The sequence below is a fragment of the Nicotiana tabacum genome, chromosome 22 (assembly GCF_000715075.1).
Source record: "Nicotiana tabacum cultivar K326 chromosome 22, ASM71507v2, whole genome shotgun sequence".
NCBI classification, from domain to species: Eukaryota; Viridiplantae; Streptophyta; class Magnoliopsida; order Solanales; family Solanaceae; genus Nicotiana; species Nicotiana tabacum.
In genome coordinates, this window is record NC_134101.1 from 31,402,005 (window position 1) to 31,416,748 (window position 14,744).

The 14,744-nt window shown below is 34.6% G+C and overlaps 2 protein-coding genes across 3 annotated transcripts; both read right to left on the minus strand.

Moving 5' to 3' along the window:
- Positions 1-800: 800 nt before the first annotated feature.
- Positions 801-3,460, minus strand: LOC107831154 (omega-amidase, chloroplastic). 2 transcript variants are annotated; one of them, XM_016658888.2, is made up of 10 exons: positions 3,306-3,460; positions 2,976-3,095; positions 2,428-2,649; positions 2,170-2,269; positions 1,990-2,064; positions 1,828-1,906; positions 1,619-1,634; positions 1,457-1,537; positions 1,269-1,351; positions 801-1,187 (listed from the first exon to the last, which is right to left on the minus strand). In XM_016658888.2, the coding sequence occupies exons 1-10, from the start codon at positions 3,384-3,386 to the stop codon at positions 1,112-1,114; spliced, it is 933 nt and encodes a 310-aa protein (XP_016514374.2). In that variant the 5' UTR covers positions 3,387-3,460; the 3' UTR covers positions 801-1,111. The 2 variants fall into 2 exon arrangements, with proteins under 2 accessions (XP_016514374.2, XP_016514375.2); XM_016658889.2 differs by having other exon boundaries at positions 2,976-3,092; positions 3,306-3,459.
- A 3,579-nt stretch (positions 3,461-7,039) lies between these two features.
- Positions 7,040-13,075, minus strand: LOC107831155 (putative methylesterase 12, chloroplastic). The gene is made up of 6 exons (XM_016658892.2): positions 12,763-13,075; positions 12,320-12,648; positions 10,121-10,363; positions 9,874-10,017; positions 8,561-8,695; positions 7,040-7,692 (listed from the first exon to the last, which is right to left on the minus strand). The coding sequence occupies exons 2-6, from the start codon at positions 12,587-12,589 to the stop codon at positions 7,420-7,422; spliced, it is 1,065 nt and encodes a 354-aa protein (XP_016514378.1). The 5' UTR covers positions 12,590-12,648; positions 12,763-13,075; the 3' UTR covers positions 7,040-7,419.
- Positions 13,076-14,744: the final 1,669 nt, after the last annotated feature.

Consider the following 14,744-nt stretch of genomic DNA (forward strand, 5'->3'; position numbering starts at 1 on the left):
GCACGAATAACTATATGTTGCACTTTCAAGAGGGATATCAAGATCGACAACTAGAGTTCTGGTTAAGGCAGAGCAACCAAAGCATTAGGAGGAAATATACACAAAAATATATTGTCCACAAAGAAGTGTTCGTTAAGATACTATCACATTAAATACTTTTAAACTATAATACATAATTATCTAACTAACATGACAAAATTGATCATTTGTGTAAGTTTTGATGATTTTCTTTTATTTTAAATTCATGTATTATGCTAATGTAATAATGTTTTTCGGCATTTAGATGATTGTTGTATTATTATACATAAAATTTCTCTTATTAATTAAATTTTATTGTTCTTTCATATGAATAATTTTTAAATTATCACGTGCTATTATTAACTTGCAACACATGTTCATAGATACTAGTTTTACAATAAATTAACTTGATGAGGCGTGGACTTCAAGGTTTACAAATTTAGTTCTAGCAAACTTTAGATAAGGAAGAAGGGTCAAATTTGCCCGCTATTATTCCAAAAGGTTTAAATTTATCCTCTTTTATACGATCTGGGGAAAAAGCCCCCCGAAAAAAGTTCTCACAAATTTTTCATGTGTAATTGTTGCTAACTCAATTATCTTCTCCCCCTCATTTGGGTAAAATTTACCCCTCTACTATTTGATTTGGAGCAATTTTACCCCTCTACTATTCGATTTGGAGCAATTTTACCATCCGAAATTAGATTAGATTAGATTAGCAGGGTCTTTGTATCACTAGGATTTTTCTCTTCATGCAATGACTCGATTTTGTAAGAGCAATGTTGTATTCCATCAATATGACAAGCCACTATGTTATTGAGATATTGAATATACTGTGCATACACATAAAATTCACCTATCCGAAAACCTGGTAGTCTTTTTTATCAAAATAATCTTTTGATGAAATGCCAAATATTATCAAACTTGTTAACAAATGCCTCTTGGAAGTTGGAATAATCTTTGATACAAGCACTGGTTGCCAACAAAACTAGCAAAGCATTTTCTTGGTGATGAAGAACTCCTGCATAATCTCATTTCAGAATTTCATTTAGCCATGATATGCAATCTGATCAAAATGCCCTACTCTTAAAGCCTCTTAGCACTTGTATCCAAGCAAGTCTACAAATTGATAGATGTCGTCGCGCCTCTGTCTCTTTAAAGGGAGGCTTTCCCTGCACGTACGCGCTTCAAACAAAGTGAAGAAAGGTAAAGATCTTCTACTAAATCAATTTTTACAAGAAATTATGCATCACCTTGTTCGTTGAATCGCAGCATAATCAATATCAGCAATTAGAACTGCTTCCTCATGCCCTGTGGTTGCAATTATTTCACCCATCTGCTCACCAGAAAAACAAAGATAGATCTCTTTGATTGCTCTATACAGACATTTGCAATCCAAAATAACTACTTGCAGATTTACATATACAGTTTTCTTACATACCGGTCCAACCACAGTGGAGTGACCCCATATCATGTAGCTACTGGCTGAATCTCGAGATGGTGAGCAAGATGCCACATAAAGCTACGACAAATGCAGTTACATGTCTTTTCAGTTTGATTACAAGACAAAGAGGTTTATCATTATAAAGTAACATGGTATTACCTGGTTATCAACTGCCCTGCAAAATCAAAGTTGAAAAGCAGTAAGGAAGCAGCAGTTATCAGTTATAACAATACAGCAGACACATTTTGTTACATCGTGGACAGGAAGAGAGAATCAGAGGGAAATATCCAAAGTGAACCACACTATTTCTACAAGAATTCTTTATTGGTCAACGATATTCATAACTAGATGAGGCAGAATCATCTTGCCTTGATCTTTGCTCCAGCTCCCACAGGGCCGCCCCAGTACTCATGTTGAATGCTCCAGCATAACATATTAGATGAGCACCTGATTCTCATATGAAGAAGCTCGATATTTATAGACATCATGGTGCAATTAAGGAGAACAATTAAACATGCAAACCACCATACCTCTGGCACTATACGACATTGCCAGTTCAGGAAATCGAATATCATGACAAATTCCTATTCCAATGCAACCAAAATCTGCAGAAATTCTGAATATATTCAGTTATAAGACTTGTAAAAGTACAGTTTCAAGTAGGAAGCCATTTGCACCTATTCTGCTAATATTTTGAAACAGTTGCCTACCTGTATCAACAACTGTAGGCTTATCTCCTGCTGAAATGCTGTCTGATTCCTTAAATTGAACTTCTCCTGGAAGTGGCTTACCCATGTCAAACAAATGTATCTGCAGAAAGGCATTGCACAATTACATTTCTAGCTAGTCTTGCACTTCTTTTCTTCCAATAACCTCTTTAACTTTTTCTTTGTGCAACCAAAGTTTATCATTATATACATTCTTTGACTTTCGCAAGACCTTTTGGTGAACTATCAAAAGAAGCTTACTTTCCTGTGCTTAGTCTTTAACTCTCCATTAGGTCCAAACACAGTGCAAGTATTGTACAGCTGACCAACATCCTTTTCCGGAATCGATCCACCTATAATGGTGACTCCTAAGGAAGAAGCCACTTCAGATAACATAAGAAATGACGGGGCGCTGTCTAAATCATTGAAGTCCTCAGCAAACTTTGCAAACATGTCAGTTGAATAAGGGCAATTCCACATTTCCTACAACAAATGGTTGAAATGTATTCAATCATCACATCCCACATTGTTATTAAGCTATGTGCATAGCTTAAAAGTACTCTTTGATCTTGTCGTCTTAAACATGTCATAAGCATATGTCTTAAACATGTCATAAGCATATGTCAATTAAGAGTTTTCCAAATATATCTAAATGTCTCGATCTTTGTAAACAGATTAAAAAGAAAAGAGTGTTGTATAAAACCGAACAGAAGGAGTAATAAAGTAAGGTAAGGCTCAGCGTAGCAATGATAAGCATTGATATTTAAAGCTAAAATTTAAAAGGGTGTACTGAAGGGAACGCTACTCACAGGCAAAAGTATAAGACTTGCACCTTGTTCTGCAGCAACTTGAATTAGATTACGAGCATTTAGAATGTTAACACTCTTCTCTGTTGTCACTTTCAGCTGACAAATTCCAATCTTGAACTTCTTTTTCAAAACCCAACAAAAAAAATGAAAAAGAGAAAAGAAGATTCAACGATCATTACCACAGTGTGGACTTTTGTTAGTGATTTGCTTTTTCAGAACAAACTATAAGTATCAAGAAAATGACATGTTTTTGGGTTAGTTGGGGGATGGAGAAACAAAAGGAGACCAAACAAGGGTAGTATGATAAGGAAACAACAAAAACAGACAGACCTGTGTTATTTTGGGCATTTGGAGTACTGGATCAGAGACAAAGGACTGAGCACTTGCTGTCCTTTTAGAAATAGAAGCCATGGCACTGCAGATTTGGTGTTCAACTTCAACTGATTTTCGCTTTGACCTTATGTTGGTATGTGGGAAATGATGAGAGTGGAAAATACAGGAAGGTGGTCCTGCTGTGCTAAACGGGCCGGGCCAGCCCAACAACCGGTTCGACCCAGTTCAGCCCCATCCGCTAAGGGGTGGGATGGGTCGGTTAGGGTTAGGGGTTGAGCCGGACGGGGGCGGGCCATTTTTGCTAACCGGTGCCCCGAAACCCGGCTAGCCCGGTAATCCACTAACGGGTTTTTACCCGGTTTTAACCCGGTCAAATTTTTTTTATCATTGCCAACGGTCAAATTCAAAAATAACCGTTGGGCTACGGTCATTCTTGACCATTTCGGCCTACTCTTTTAATAAAAATAGCCAACCAACCCTAATAATTGATAAATTACATTTTTAACCTTTTAAAAACTATAAATAGCCCCCATCTTCTTCATCTTTTCTCATAATTTACTCTCTTCTTGTACTCTAATTCTCTCTCAATTTTCTCTTGATTATTGAATTTCTTATTGCTCTCAAGATCTCAATTACTTATTATTTCAAATTTTATCAAATATTTACGGTAGCCACTACAAAAATTATAATTATCAAGTGAAGTGTGGTATCAATATCATCAAATATCAATTGAAGTGTGATATCAAATTTAGTGCGGTATCCGGACTCCCGGTACACTCGTTGCATCTCTTTCTCTTCTTTGGTGTTTATTTTTATTTTATTATTTAGAATTATTAATTTAGTTTTTAAATTTAAATTTACATAATGGATATATATAGAACAGCCAAAAAAACATGTGTTACTAAGGGTCGTACTAGTAAGAGTAAAAATCCTAAAAGATCAAGAGGTGGTACTGGTAGCTTTACACATATTTCTGAACGTTCACCTGAAAATTTAAATGTAGATTATGAGCAACTTCAAGAAGATTATGGTATAGATGATAATTTAGAAGATATTCAGTCACCTAATAATCTTGAAACACACCACCTACACATGGTATTGCTAGTCAAAATACTAGGGGTGACAGTCGTGGTAATACAGGTAGGTCTCCCCATTAAGAAGAATCGAAGAATAAGAAGTAAGTTTTGGATTTTTTTTGAAAGACTAGAAGAAGATAAAAATTATGTAAGATGTACTATTTGTAAGGAAGTTTATAAACATGAGACCGGAGATAAGCAAGGGAGAACGGGTCAACTTCGTAGGCACATGGTAGATAACTACCCTATTGCATGTGGTGCTAATGAAGAATCTGGCCAACAAAAACTTAACCCGGGTACTAGCAGTCTAATGGGTAAATACAATATAGTGAAAGATAGGGAAGAATTAGCTAAAATAATTATTTTAGGTTGTTTACCTTTTAGTTTTGCTACTTCACCATATCTTGTTACTTATATTCAAAGAATTTATAACCCTTTGTTTAAAGGTATTCCTAAAAGTACTTGTAGAGCTGATATCTTTAGACTTTTTGGACAATATCAGATATATTTTCGTTATTTGTTCGCTAGTCTTTCTTGTAGAGTTTCTCTTACTTATGATATTGGTCGTGTTGTTAATGAAAATGATTCTTTGATTGTTACATGCCATTGGATAGATGATAATTTTTGTATGCAAAAATGTATTATTATTTTTAAATATGAAGAAGATCAAAGTCATACTAGTGCATTTATAAGTAATAGTATCCTTGAAGTTGCTATAATTTACAATCTTTCAGAAAACGTTTTGTGTATGTCATTTGATAATGCTTCTAACAACAATGTTGCTATTTCACTATTAATATTACATCTACACCCACCACTTCCTGAAATATTTCATTTGAGGTGTGCACGTCATATTTATAATTTAATTGTTAAAAGTGGCCTTGCATTATTTAGAAACGGGATTACTTTAGTTAGAAAAGATGTTGGTGTAATTCAAGAAAATAATAGAAGTGCTAGATTAAATGTATTTAAGGATAAATGTGTACATTATGGACTAAAATCAAGACTCATGCCTGAAGAAATAATTACTAGGTGGAGTTATACTTATTTATTCTTAAGATGTTGTTATAAATATAGAATGCCTATAATTGAAGTTGCTAATTCTCATTGTACGGATCCTAACCGTTTGTTAATATCTAGTACTTGGCATGTCATTAAAGATGTTGTAAAAGTTTTACAAAAAATTTATATAGCTACACTTGAGTTTTCTAGAGCTTATTATCCTACTATTGCAAATGGTTTAGTACATATAGCTGAAATTTCTCTTTTACTCCATAATTTCTTGAAAAAAGAAGGATATAGTTCTGTTGTTGAATCTATGCTAGATAAATTTAAGAAATATTTCTATCATATTTCCCCTATTTACCTAATTGGTGCTATTTTAAACCTTTCTATCAAAATGGCTACTTGTCGTCAATTAATCACTCATTTATATGTTTATATGGATATTTGACCAACTGAAATCCCTGTTATTGAAACTTGTATTTTTTATCTACACAAATATTTACAAGCTCTATATAATTATTATGTTAACATTGTTGATACTTCTTCTGCTGTAAATGCAAATATTCCTTCAAGTTTAGTTTCTACGTCTGCATCCGGTGCTATGTTGTTAATTTCAATTTTTAATTTAAAATACAACTTTCAAATTTAAAACTTTAAACTTTAAAAGTTTAATTTTATGCCTTAAAATATTTATTTTATTATTTAAAAGTTTGCAAACACTTAAGAATCAATTACATTGAATAAGGAAACATAATATACTAAAAAGAATTAACCCGGCCAGCTCCGGACCCGATAAGCCCGAACCCGGACGGTCCTAATTTAACCCGGAAAATCCCAGCCCACTATCAGCCCGGTACCCCAGCCCACTACCCAACCCGCCTCAGTAACCGGACGAGCTATTTTATCATGTCTAGCCCGGACCAGCCCGTCCGATTAACACTTAGTGTAAACGCACTATACATTTTTGTCTCGTCCTAAATGGAATAATTCTCTTAATTAATTATGCTACTACTTGTTTTCAAATCTTGGGAATGAGAGCTAACTCTCATAATAATGGAACATTAATCAATAATAATGACGAAACAAGAAGCTTAGTTGTTGTAGATATAATAACGAGGAATTATTTTTAAACAAATGATCTTAATTGAGGCTAAACTAGTATTTAAGCACTAGCTGTAAACTAGACATCTGAATTTGATGAGATTGAGTTGCTAATGAGATACTGTATTTAGTTATATTAAGATTCTCTAACAAGCTTCTCTGCCCGTTTCAATATTCTAGTTCCCACTCTTAAAAAGAAAAAACATTTGGCACACCAGTACAAAATAATAAAGGTTAAATATATATTCAGCATATATAGTAACATACAACTATAACAACAACAACAATCCAGTATAATCCCACTAGTGGGGTCTGAGGAGGGTAGTGTGTACGCAGACATACCCCTACCCTGGGGTAGAGAGGTTGTTTTCGATAGACCCTCGGCTCCCTCCTTCCCTCCAAGAACTCTCCACCTTGCTCTTGGGGTGACTCGAACTCATAACCTCTTGGTTGGAAGTGAAGGGTGCTCACTACTAGAGCAACCCACTCTTGTCTATATAGTAACATAAAGAAAAAAAACAAAAATAATAATAAAAAAAGATCAAGCTGTAATTTGAAGAAACTTGGAGTACGTACATCGTAGTACAAGATGTGAAATATCAGTATATGTTGCTCTAGTGTTTCTTTAGAAATCAATAATAGAGAGAACAAAGTGCTACCCACAGGCCACAAGTGGATCTACGTTGGGAATAATTCAAATCTAAATGCTACCTCGGGTTTAACTACAAGAAAATATTTCAACTATGAACAAATATCTTTCATGTTAGAAGTGAAAGAAAATATGAATATGGATATAAAACAAGCCAAGCCATTTTTGTCTTCTGTACAACCAACAACCTCATGGATTCTACAGCCTCCACAAGAAACTAGGAAAGCCATTTTCTCTATGAAGAAAACTCCCCCCTGGTTCTTGTTAAAGGAAACTAACACTATAGAATCTGAGCAATTTCGACCAAAATCTTATGCAGCGACTGTGGCTTTGAGAAGAATGGAGAATGGTCACTCCCTTTGATCTTGAAAACTCCTTCAGGAGGGTTTTCCCTCACAAGCTTTTCTTGGACATCTGGTGAAAGAGCATGATCATCCAATGTCTGGATATAAAATCTTCGACTAGCTCCATACTTTTCAGGTGTCAGTGATAGCTTGTCCATCATTGGACCAAGGGGAATAGGTCTCATAGAAACCATTGCCAAAGCAACGTCCTGTAATCATTATATAGTGCGTTAGTGATGTATTTTCGTGAAACCATCGATTTACATTTTTCTCTGAGTTTCAATAAAATAATGTGAAAACGTCTAGATAGACATCACATACACACTAGGACTCTTTGGCAATAATCTAACTTCCTGAATGGGCTTTAGTTAGATGTCAGAATCATAATTTATACCAAGGCGCTGCTGATCAAACTATGTAATGTGACAAATTCTTCCCAATACATTTATAAAAGAGCCCCTTTTCAGTTTTATGTATTTTACTTTGAGCTCTTTGAGGTGCTATGAGTGTATACTCTAGTACAAAAAGGAGAATGTTGGTCGAGCTCCGCACATATCTTTCATGCTTTCTATCTTCCGTACATATGATTAGCTCCACCTGGAGTATGTGGAAGTCTTACCATTCATTTTCTTTTCAGTTGTGGTGTAAATAATCATATCCTGGGAAAGCTTGCCGAATTTCTCGGGAAATTTAAAGCAGGTACAATCCCATATTACTTTCTACTGAAACTTGTTAGCTCAATAAACCTGAACAAATTCATGCATCAGAGCAACAAGAACTGAGATTGATATTGTATGTTCCGTTCTGAAGGTTGCTGTTAACTGTTTCCTTAAGGTGATGTATATGACACAAGAAACATTTATGTCATCTATGTTTTTCATCATACTGCACTCCCACTCCCAGAGAGAGAGAAAGAGAAGCTGCATGTTGATGCCTCTGTATTTTTCTGTAATCTGTATTTTTCTAACAGCATAGAATAATGCATACAAAGCACATTGCCATACACTATGGAAGATTTAAGTTAAGCGATTAGCATAGGTAATGGAAGAATCCTTGCGACTTGTATAAAGGAAGTACCTTTGTAGGAGATTGATTAAAATATAGCCCATGCATTTGCTCCTTCTCAAACATGAGGCCAGTAGCAGGCTTGTCTTTACCATTCCCGTAAATTAAGAACTTAGACTCCTGGGTAAATAGCTCTGCGGACCCAAGCTGCAAACATAACACCCATAGACACGTCAAAGTGGAAAGGAGATAGAAAACAATTATTGACAGTCGAAGTAATCTCAGCAGCAGGTTTACTTCTAGGACAAAGCAAATCCTTTATGAGTTAAAATCGACAGGCTACAGTGAATGACGCTTAATCCGCCAGTAATTTTGCAATACACATCTGCCAGTAATTTTGCAATACACATCTGCTACTTCTTTAAACGTCGTGAATCGTGCATGAAGCACATTATGGCATGGTTGAACTTAGATTTGTCTGTTGAAAACTCATACAAATTCTTATATCAGTCTGCAGTGAGGTCGTCATACCCAGTCCCATCTTCAGCAGATCATGATGCAATAGGATTTTAAATATATATATGCAAGCATATTAACTAGATAGTCAGTAGGACACTGATTTGGGATGTGGACTGAACTGATGAGATAGAGATCAATATCAGACATCACCTCTTATTGTACTTTATTTTTCTTACCTTTTGAGCTCTATTCTATGTACCAGCCCCCTACTTTTGTTTAGTAATATATACAAATTGGGGTCAGATATTCAAAAACTAGCAAAGTTCCTATTTATTATTACAAGGTTTATTAAGTTAAGCTCATAAGAACAAGGACGACATTGAGGGAAAGAGGAAATATCTTTCAGCCAAAAATACAAGGCAAGTTAAAGGAAAGGGAAACACACTATGAATGCATTATATCTAAAGCTGCTAGCTGACCACAAATACCAAAAATTTGCATTCAGTTACTGGCTATGCAGTTTGGTGCTATTTTATCATGTATAAGAACTATAGAAGTTTCAAATACAGTATTTTGACCTCCCTTTTCTGGATCATATGCATGACATATTAGCATATTGTTCTGCAGAAAATCTCATAACTTCAACCACTACATATAACAAAACAAGAATATCATACAAGAAGACATCACAACCAAAACAGTGCTTTCAGAAGGCATGACAATAAACCATGTTCGTGATATGGTATGTGTTGTTGTCCTCAAATACCGGGAGCAACTCTGGTGCTGCACAATGTATTTTTAAACTCTGCAGTTTAAAACGTGCAGATAAGTAGTTCAACAGGTTAGCCAATCGAGCCTTGGACTGAATGGTTTATAGTCATTCTCGGTAATTATTATGTGATGTCCAGAAAGTAAGGCATGCGTACCTCTTCAGCGAACACATCAAAAGGCTTCTGGCCATCAGATATCATTGTGGCACAAAGAAATACAGCTTTTGCAATTTTATCGGGGAAGTGCTCTAAAGCATAGGAAACACAAGCACCTCCAGCACTATGACCGACCAAAATTACCTAAAAAAATATACGCATAATATCTTCAGAATATATGTGAAATCGTCTTTGCCAAAATTCATGGTAGAAAAAGGACTAGAAAGTTCTGCCAAATCTATCTTACCTTTTCATCCTCCGGCAAGTTCTCCAGATAATCAATTAATGGTTTTGAGTAGTCGATTAGAGTTGTAACATTATTTGTATCTGTCAGATCAATGCCAGATCCAGTTAGATCTAAGGCTGTGGGGACCAATCCTGTTTCCTCCAATAGAGCAATGGTTTTGTACCAACACCAAGCTCCAAATCCTTCTCCATGTATCAAAACAAATTTCTTTGTTTTGATGTTCTCCAAAAACTCTGCAGGTAACTTTACAGCATAAATTTTGTAAGGTAATTGCAGTGCCACATGAACATTGTCTAGAGTTTGCCAAAAAGCTATTGATAGTAGTTGGATTTCAGGTGTCTCCTTATCTTCATTAAGTGGCATGTTGTTATGTTTTCTACTTTAATATTTTTCAAAATATTCCCACTGATTATGTGCAATAAACATGATCACTTAGATGAATCTGAAGTTCTTCAACCACTCTGATGTTTAGCTTGAGTTAAATCATATCCGTATTTAACATATAAACTTCCAATCAGTGTTATATCTACATCTATAGCAGGAGAAGTTAAAGCTAGTGAGAAAGCAGAATGCCTAACAGTAAGCTAAGAGCCTTATACAAGGCAGGAATACTTGAACCTGAAAACAAAAACAGCAATTTAAATTAGAAAAAGTGATGGGTCACCTAGTTTGCTGTTGCCTAACATAGATATGCTGCACTATGCAGATAGTCTAGATTGCACACTGATTCTGAAGGTAACTTTGTCCAACCCTATGGATTGAGAATAAACTATATCTGTTGAGTCACAACTGATCTATGCGGATTCAGACACTTTACAAGATGAACCAGAGATAAGATTTACACTTTATGTTGCCGTGTTGCGCTGACTCTCCAAAATGTTGCCGCACCCGTATCGGATCCTCCAAAAATAAACTACTTTTGTAGGATCCCACACGCACCCGGAGACATTTTCGGACAGCCCGAGCAGCATACGGCGTGTACTTGCGGATATGGCTTCCGCAGCGAATTCCAGTACACATCCACATAACCAGACAGCTAAACCTTGAGACTGATCATACATTTTAAACTCTCTATACTTGCTTATAGAAACACCTAAAAGATCTTTCTTTACACAATTCCATAATCTTGAGCAAGTTGCCCCACCCACCAGTCAAGTAAAAATTCTAGAACCAACCCAGACAATCTAATCTGCACAGGGATATCTTATACTACAATTGCTTATCCAAAACAATGAGACTGAGAAGATAGTGAAAGAATTCAGGGAGATTGCACTATTTTTGGGACCTCTTACACCTAACATGGACAAAGAGTAGTACAGATTAGCTATTAATTTGGAAAAAAGACAGAAAAATAAAACAAAAAAAGAAACTTTCCAGCCAGAGAAACATTGATTATAGAATTGTTCTTTCAAAGCTCTGGAAGAAGTTAAACAGTATACTTCCCACAAACATGACTGCAGCCACAAGAAATCGACAAACAAAGGGGAAGAACCTAAAGTTGGGTTTCAAAAATCACTTTGGCAAAATAATATAGCAATAACCAAAAACAAGAAGAAAAACCCAAAGGAGAAGGATGAATCTTTTTGTTTTTCTTCTTTCCTTCTAACATATTTTTTCTATATTTGGTAGAGAAGAAAGTGAACTTCATCCATGTAACTTTAAGTTTAAAATCAATGTTAATTAGTCTAGTGATGGAATGAGCTAATTTGGGAGAAAAAGTGAGGATAAAAGCTTTTCACTTTTAGCAACAAAAAGTGCCTTTGACTTATTTCCTTTTCAGGAGCACTTCCGCTGTTCAGCAATATCACGAATCTTAAAGAAAGCTATCATATCCACCACCAAGATATAAAAAGATTCTACTTTTCAACTTTCTGCAGCTCTACACCACCAATTCATTATAGAATAAAACAAAAACAAAAAGGAAGAAACTTTCCACTCAGACCCACATTATTCACACTCCACAGATCCCAACTTCTAGTATAAAGCATGACCAACCACATCAAAATGTCTACTATATACATATATAACGAAGAAGGGACTCTGAAGAACTGAATAAAAGAGAAACAAGTTTTGAAACAACAGCAATACCTCAATCTCAAACTACTTGAGTCCACTATACAAATTCTACTTCAAAAAAAGCAAGTCTTGACAGTGAATTAACAAGACTGACATATAAAGCAGAAGCTAGTGAGTGAATACCTGTTTTGAATTAGAAGCTAACTGATCAGGCAAATCATTGCGGCGGCGAGAGCTAGTGGATCCAATACGTCTAGACATGGACCCACCATCAAATCTCTGAGACAATTGATGCTGCTGAATTGCCATTGATAAAGCTTGCCTATGAAGCAACTCTTCTTCCATTAATGACCTCCTCTTTGATCTCTCATTCCTCTTACTCCTTGACCCTATTCCATTTTTGCCTGTTTCTTTTATATCCTTCTTCGTCATGCAAATAAATCTATTACCCATTTCTCAAAATTCAATCTTGCACAATACCCAGGATTTCTTTTTGCCTAATTGCCAGAAATCTGCAAAGCAGCCTGAAATTCAGTAATTTGTACAAGACCCAGAAACTATTTTGCCCAAAAGATACTGATTTTTTTTTTTGTCTAAAAGATTAATATTCAACTAAATGCACAAACCCCAGAAATTATTTCCAAAAGATTGAAATTCAATTAAATGGACAAAAACCAGAAATTATTTTGTTCAAAAAGTGACCAAAAACTGCAATTTGGGCACTGTAAATGGAGTTGCAGGTTCTTGGTATGCTAGAAGACGACGACGTTTTTTGAGGTAGCAGTAGATGGAAGTGGAAGCGAGGTGGAGTTTTTAATTTATTTAATTGAGGAGGAAAATCTGGAAAAAACAACTCAAAACCAACTCAATTCAACTAAACAATTCAATGCTTCTTCGTATTTTCTCCCCTTCCACCCCGCCTCCCCCCCCAACCCCCCCTTTTTTTTTTGCCAACGTACTTTACTGACTCTCTCTCTCTTTCTGTCACTTTCGAGTTTCTACTTCTGTTTTGTTTTTTTCTCTGTGATGTTGAAAACTGGTTTGTGAGTTTCTGTGGTAACTTTTAACTGCACAAAACTGGATATTCACCATTTTGCTGTTAAGTTTCTGGTTTTTTTGTCTTATCTTTTTTGGTACTATCTCTAGTAGCCAAAGAGAGCTTTACCATAAGTGAATTTGTTTTTTAACTAGAAGTTTTTACTTCATTTCTAAAATGAGTCGAGCAGTGGTGTTCATAGTTCGATTGAATTCAATTTTTCAACAAACAAAAAAAATTATTCCGATTTTTCGATTTTTTTACCATATGAAACGCTAATGTAGAATGTAATCTATTATTGGTCGTTTGGTAAGGTGTATAAGAATAGTGCGGAATAAGGTGTATTAGTAATGCATGTGTTAGTAATGCAAGCATTAGTTATGAAGATATTATTTCTTATTTACTATTTGGCGTGGTGTATTAAAATTATAATGCATTGTATAATTTTTAATAAAAATAGTTGTTTATAAAAATGCCTTCCATATTCTCAAGTTTTAAGGGACTTTAAGGATAATTTTGTCTTTAACCAACCTAATGCATGCATTAGTAGCCTTGGTATTACTAATGTCATGGCTTTCTATGCATTACTTATATATAAGATAATACCAAGTATGATGTATTAGTTATACACAGGTTGAAAAACTGTACCAAACAAGATATTAGTAATGGATATAGTTAATACTTGCATTATTTTTTCTAATAATTCCTACCAAACCACCCCTTAGAGTTATATGAATAAACCTTTTTCATAAGTCAATATATATTTTGTAAGAATGAAACATATGACCAAAGTTATGATCTATTGAAATAATAAAAAACTCGCAATATATGATACTCTCTCTCTTTGTTTCATTCTCTGTGGCTTATTTTAGTTTGTTTCAAAAGGAGTGATAACTTTTTGTATCTTAGAAAGATGAAAAAAAATATAAAAGAGTATGAAGAGTTTCAAATCTAATTTTACAAAGGAAAAAAGAAAAAGAATGAGCAAAATAATCAAAAATAGAGAATGCTACACATTTTTTGACTATTCCCAAAAGAACATTAAAAAAAAAAGAATTCAAAAAATTTAAATTTTTTTTTTATCATAGCAACGAGATTTTTTATACTATTTGTAAAATTAAAAAAAGGTGATTTGATAACGGGGTTTAATGGAAGGATTTCATTGATGATATTGAATGAGGTGTGAGATCCTTATTCGAATCTCAACTATAACAACGAAAATAAATATCTTGAAAACATGTGCTAATGGGCTGGACAATTATGATTAAGATTTGGGATGTATAAACTTCGTTGAGTAGAGATGAAAAGGACCAAGATTACATTAAATAGATTATTATAACGCAGATTTGTTTGAAAGTTTAGTCAAGAGTCAAGACTCAAAGAGTAAAGTTCTATTCCCTCTTTTCGATTTATGTGTTTATTTTTTACTTATTTAAACCAAATAAGAATGTTATTTTTTATATTTAATAATTCTTTAATTCCAGCATTCCACACTATATGTTTAAAGCCACAAAATTCAATTGTCGTTTTGGTACATTACACATAACTTAATTTAAGGACACAAGATTAAAA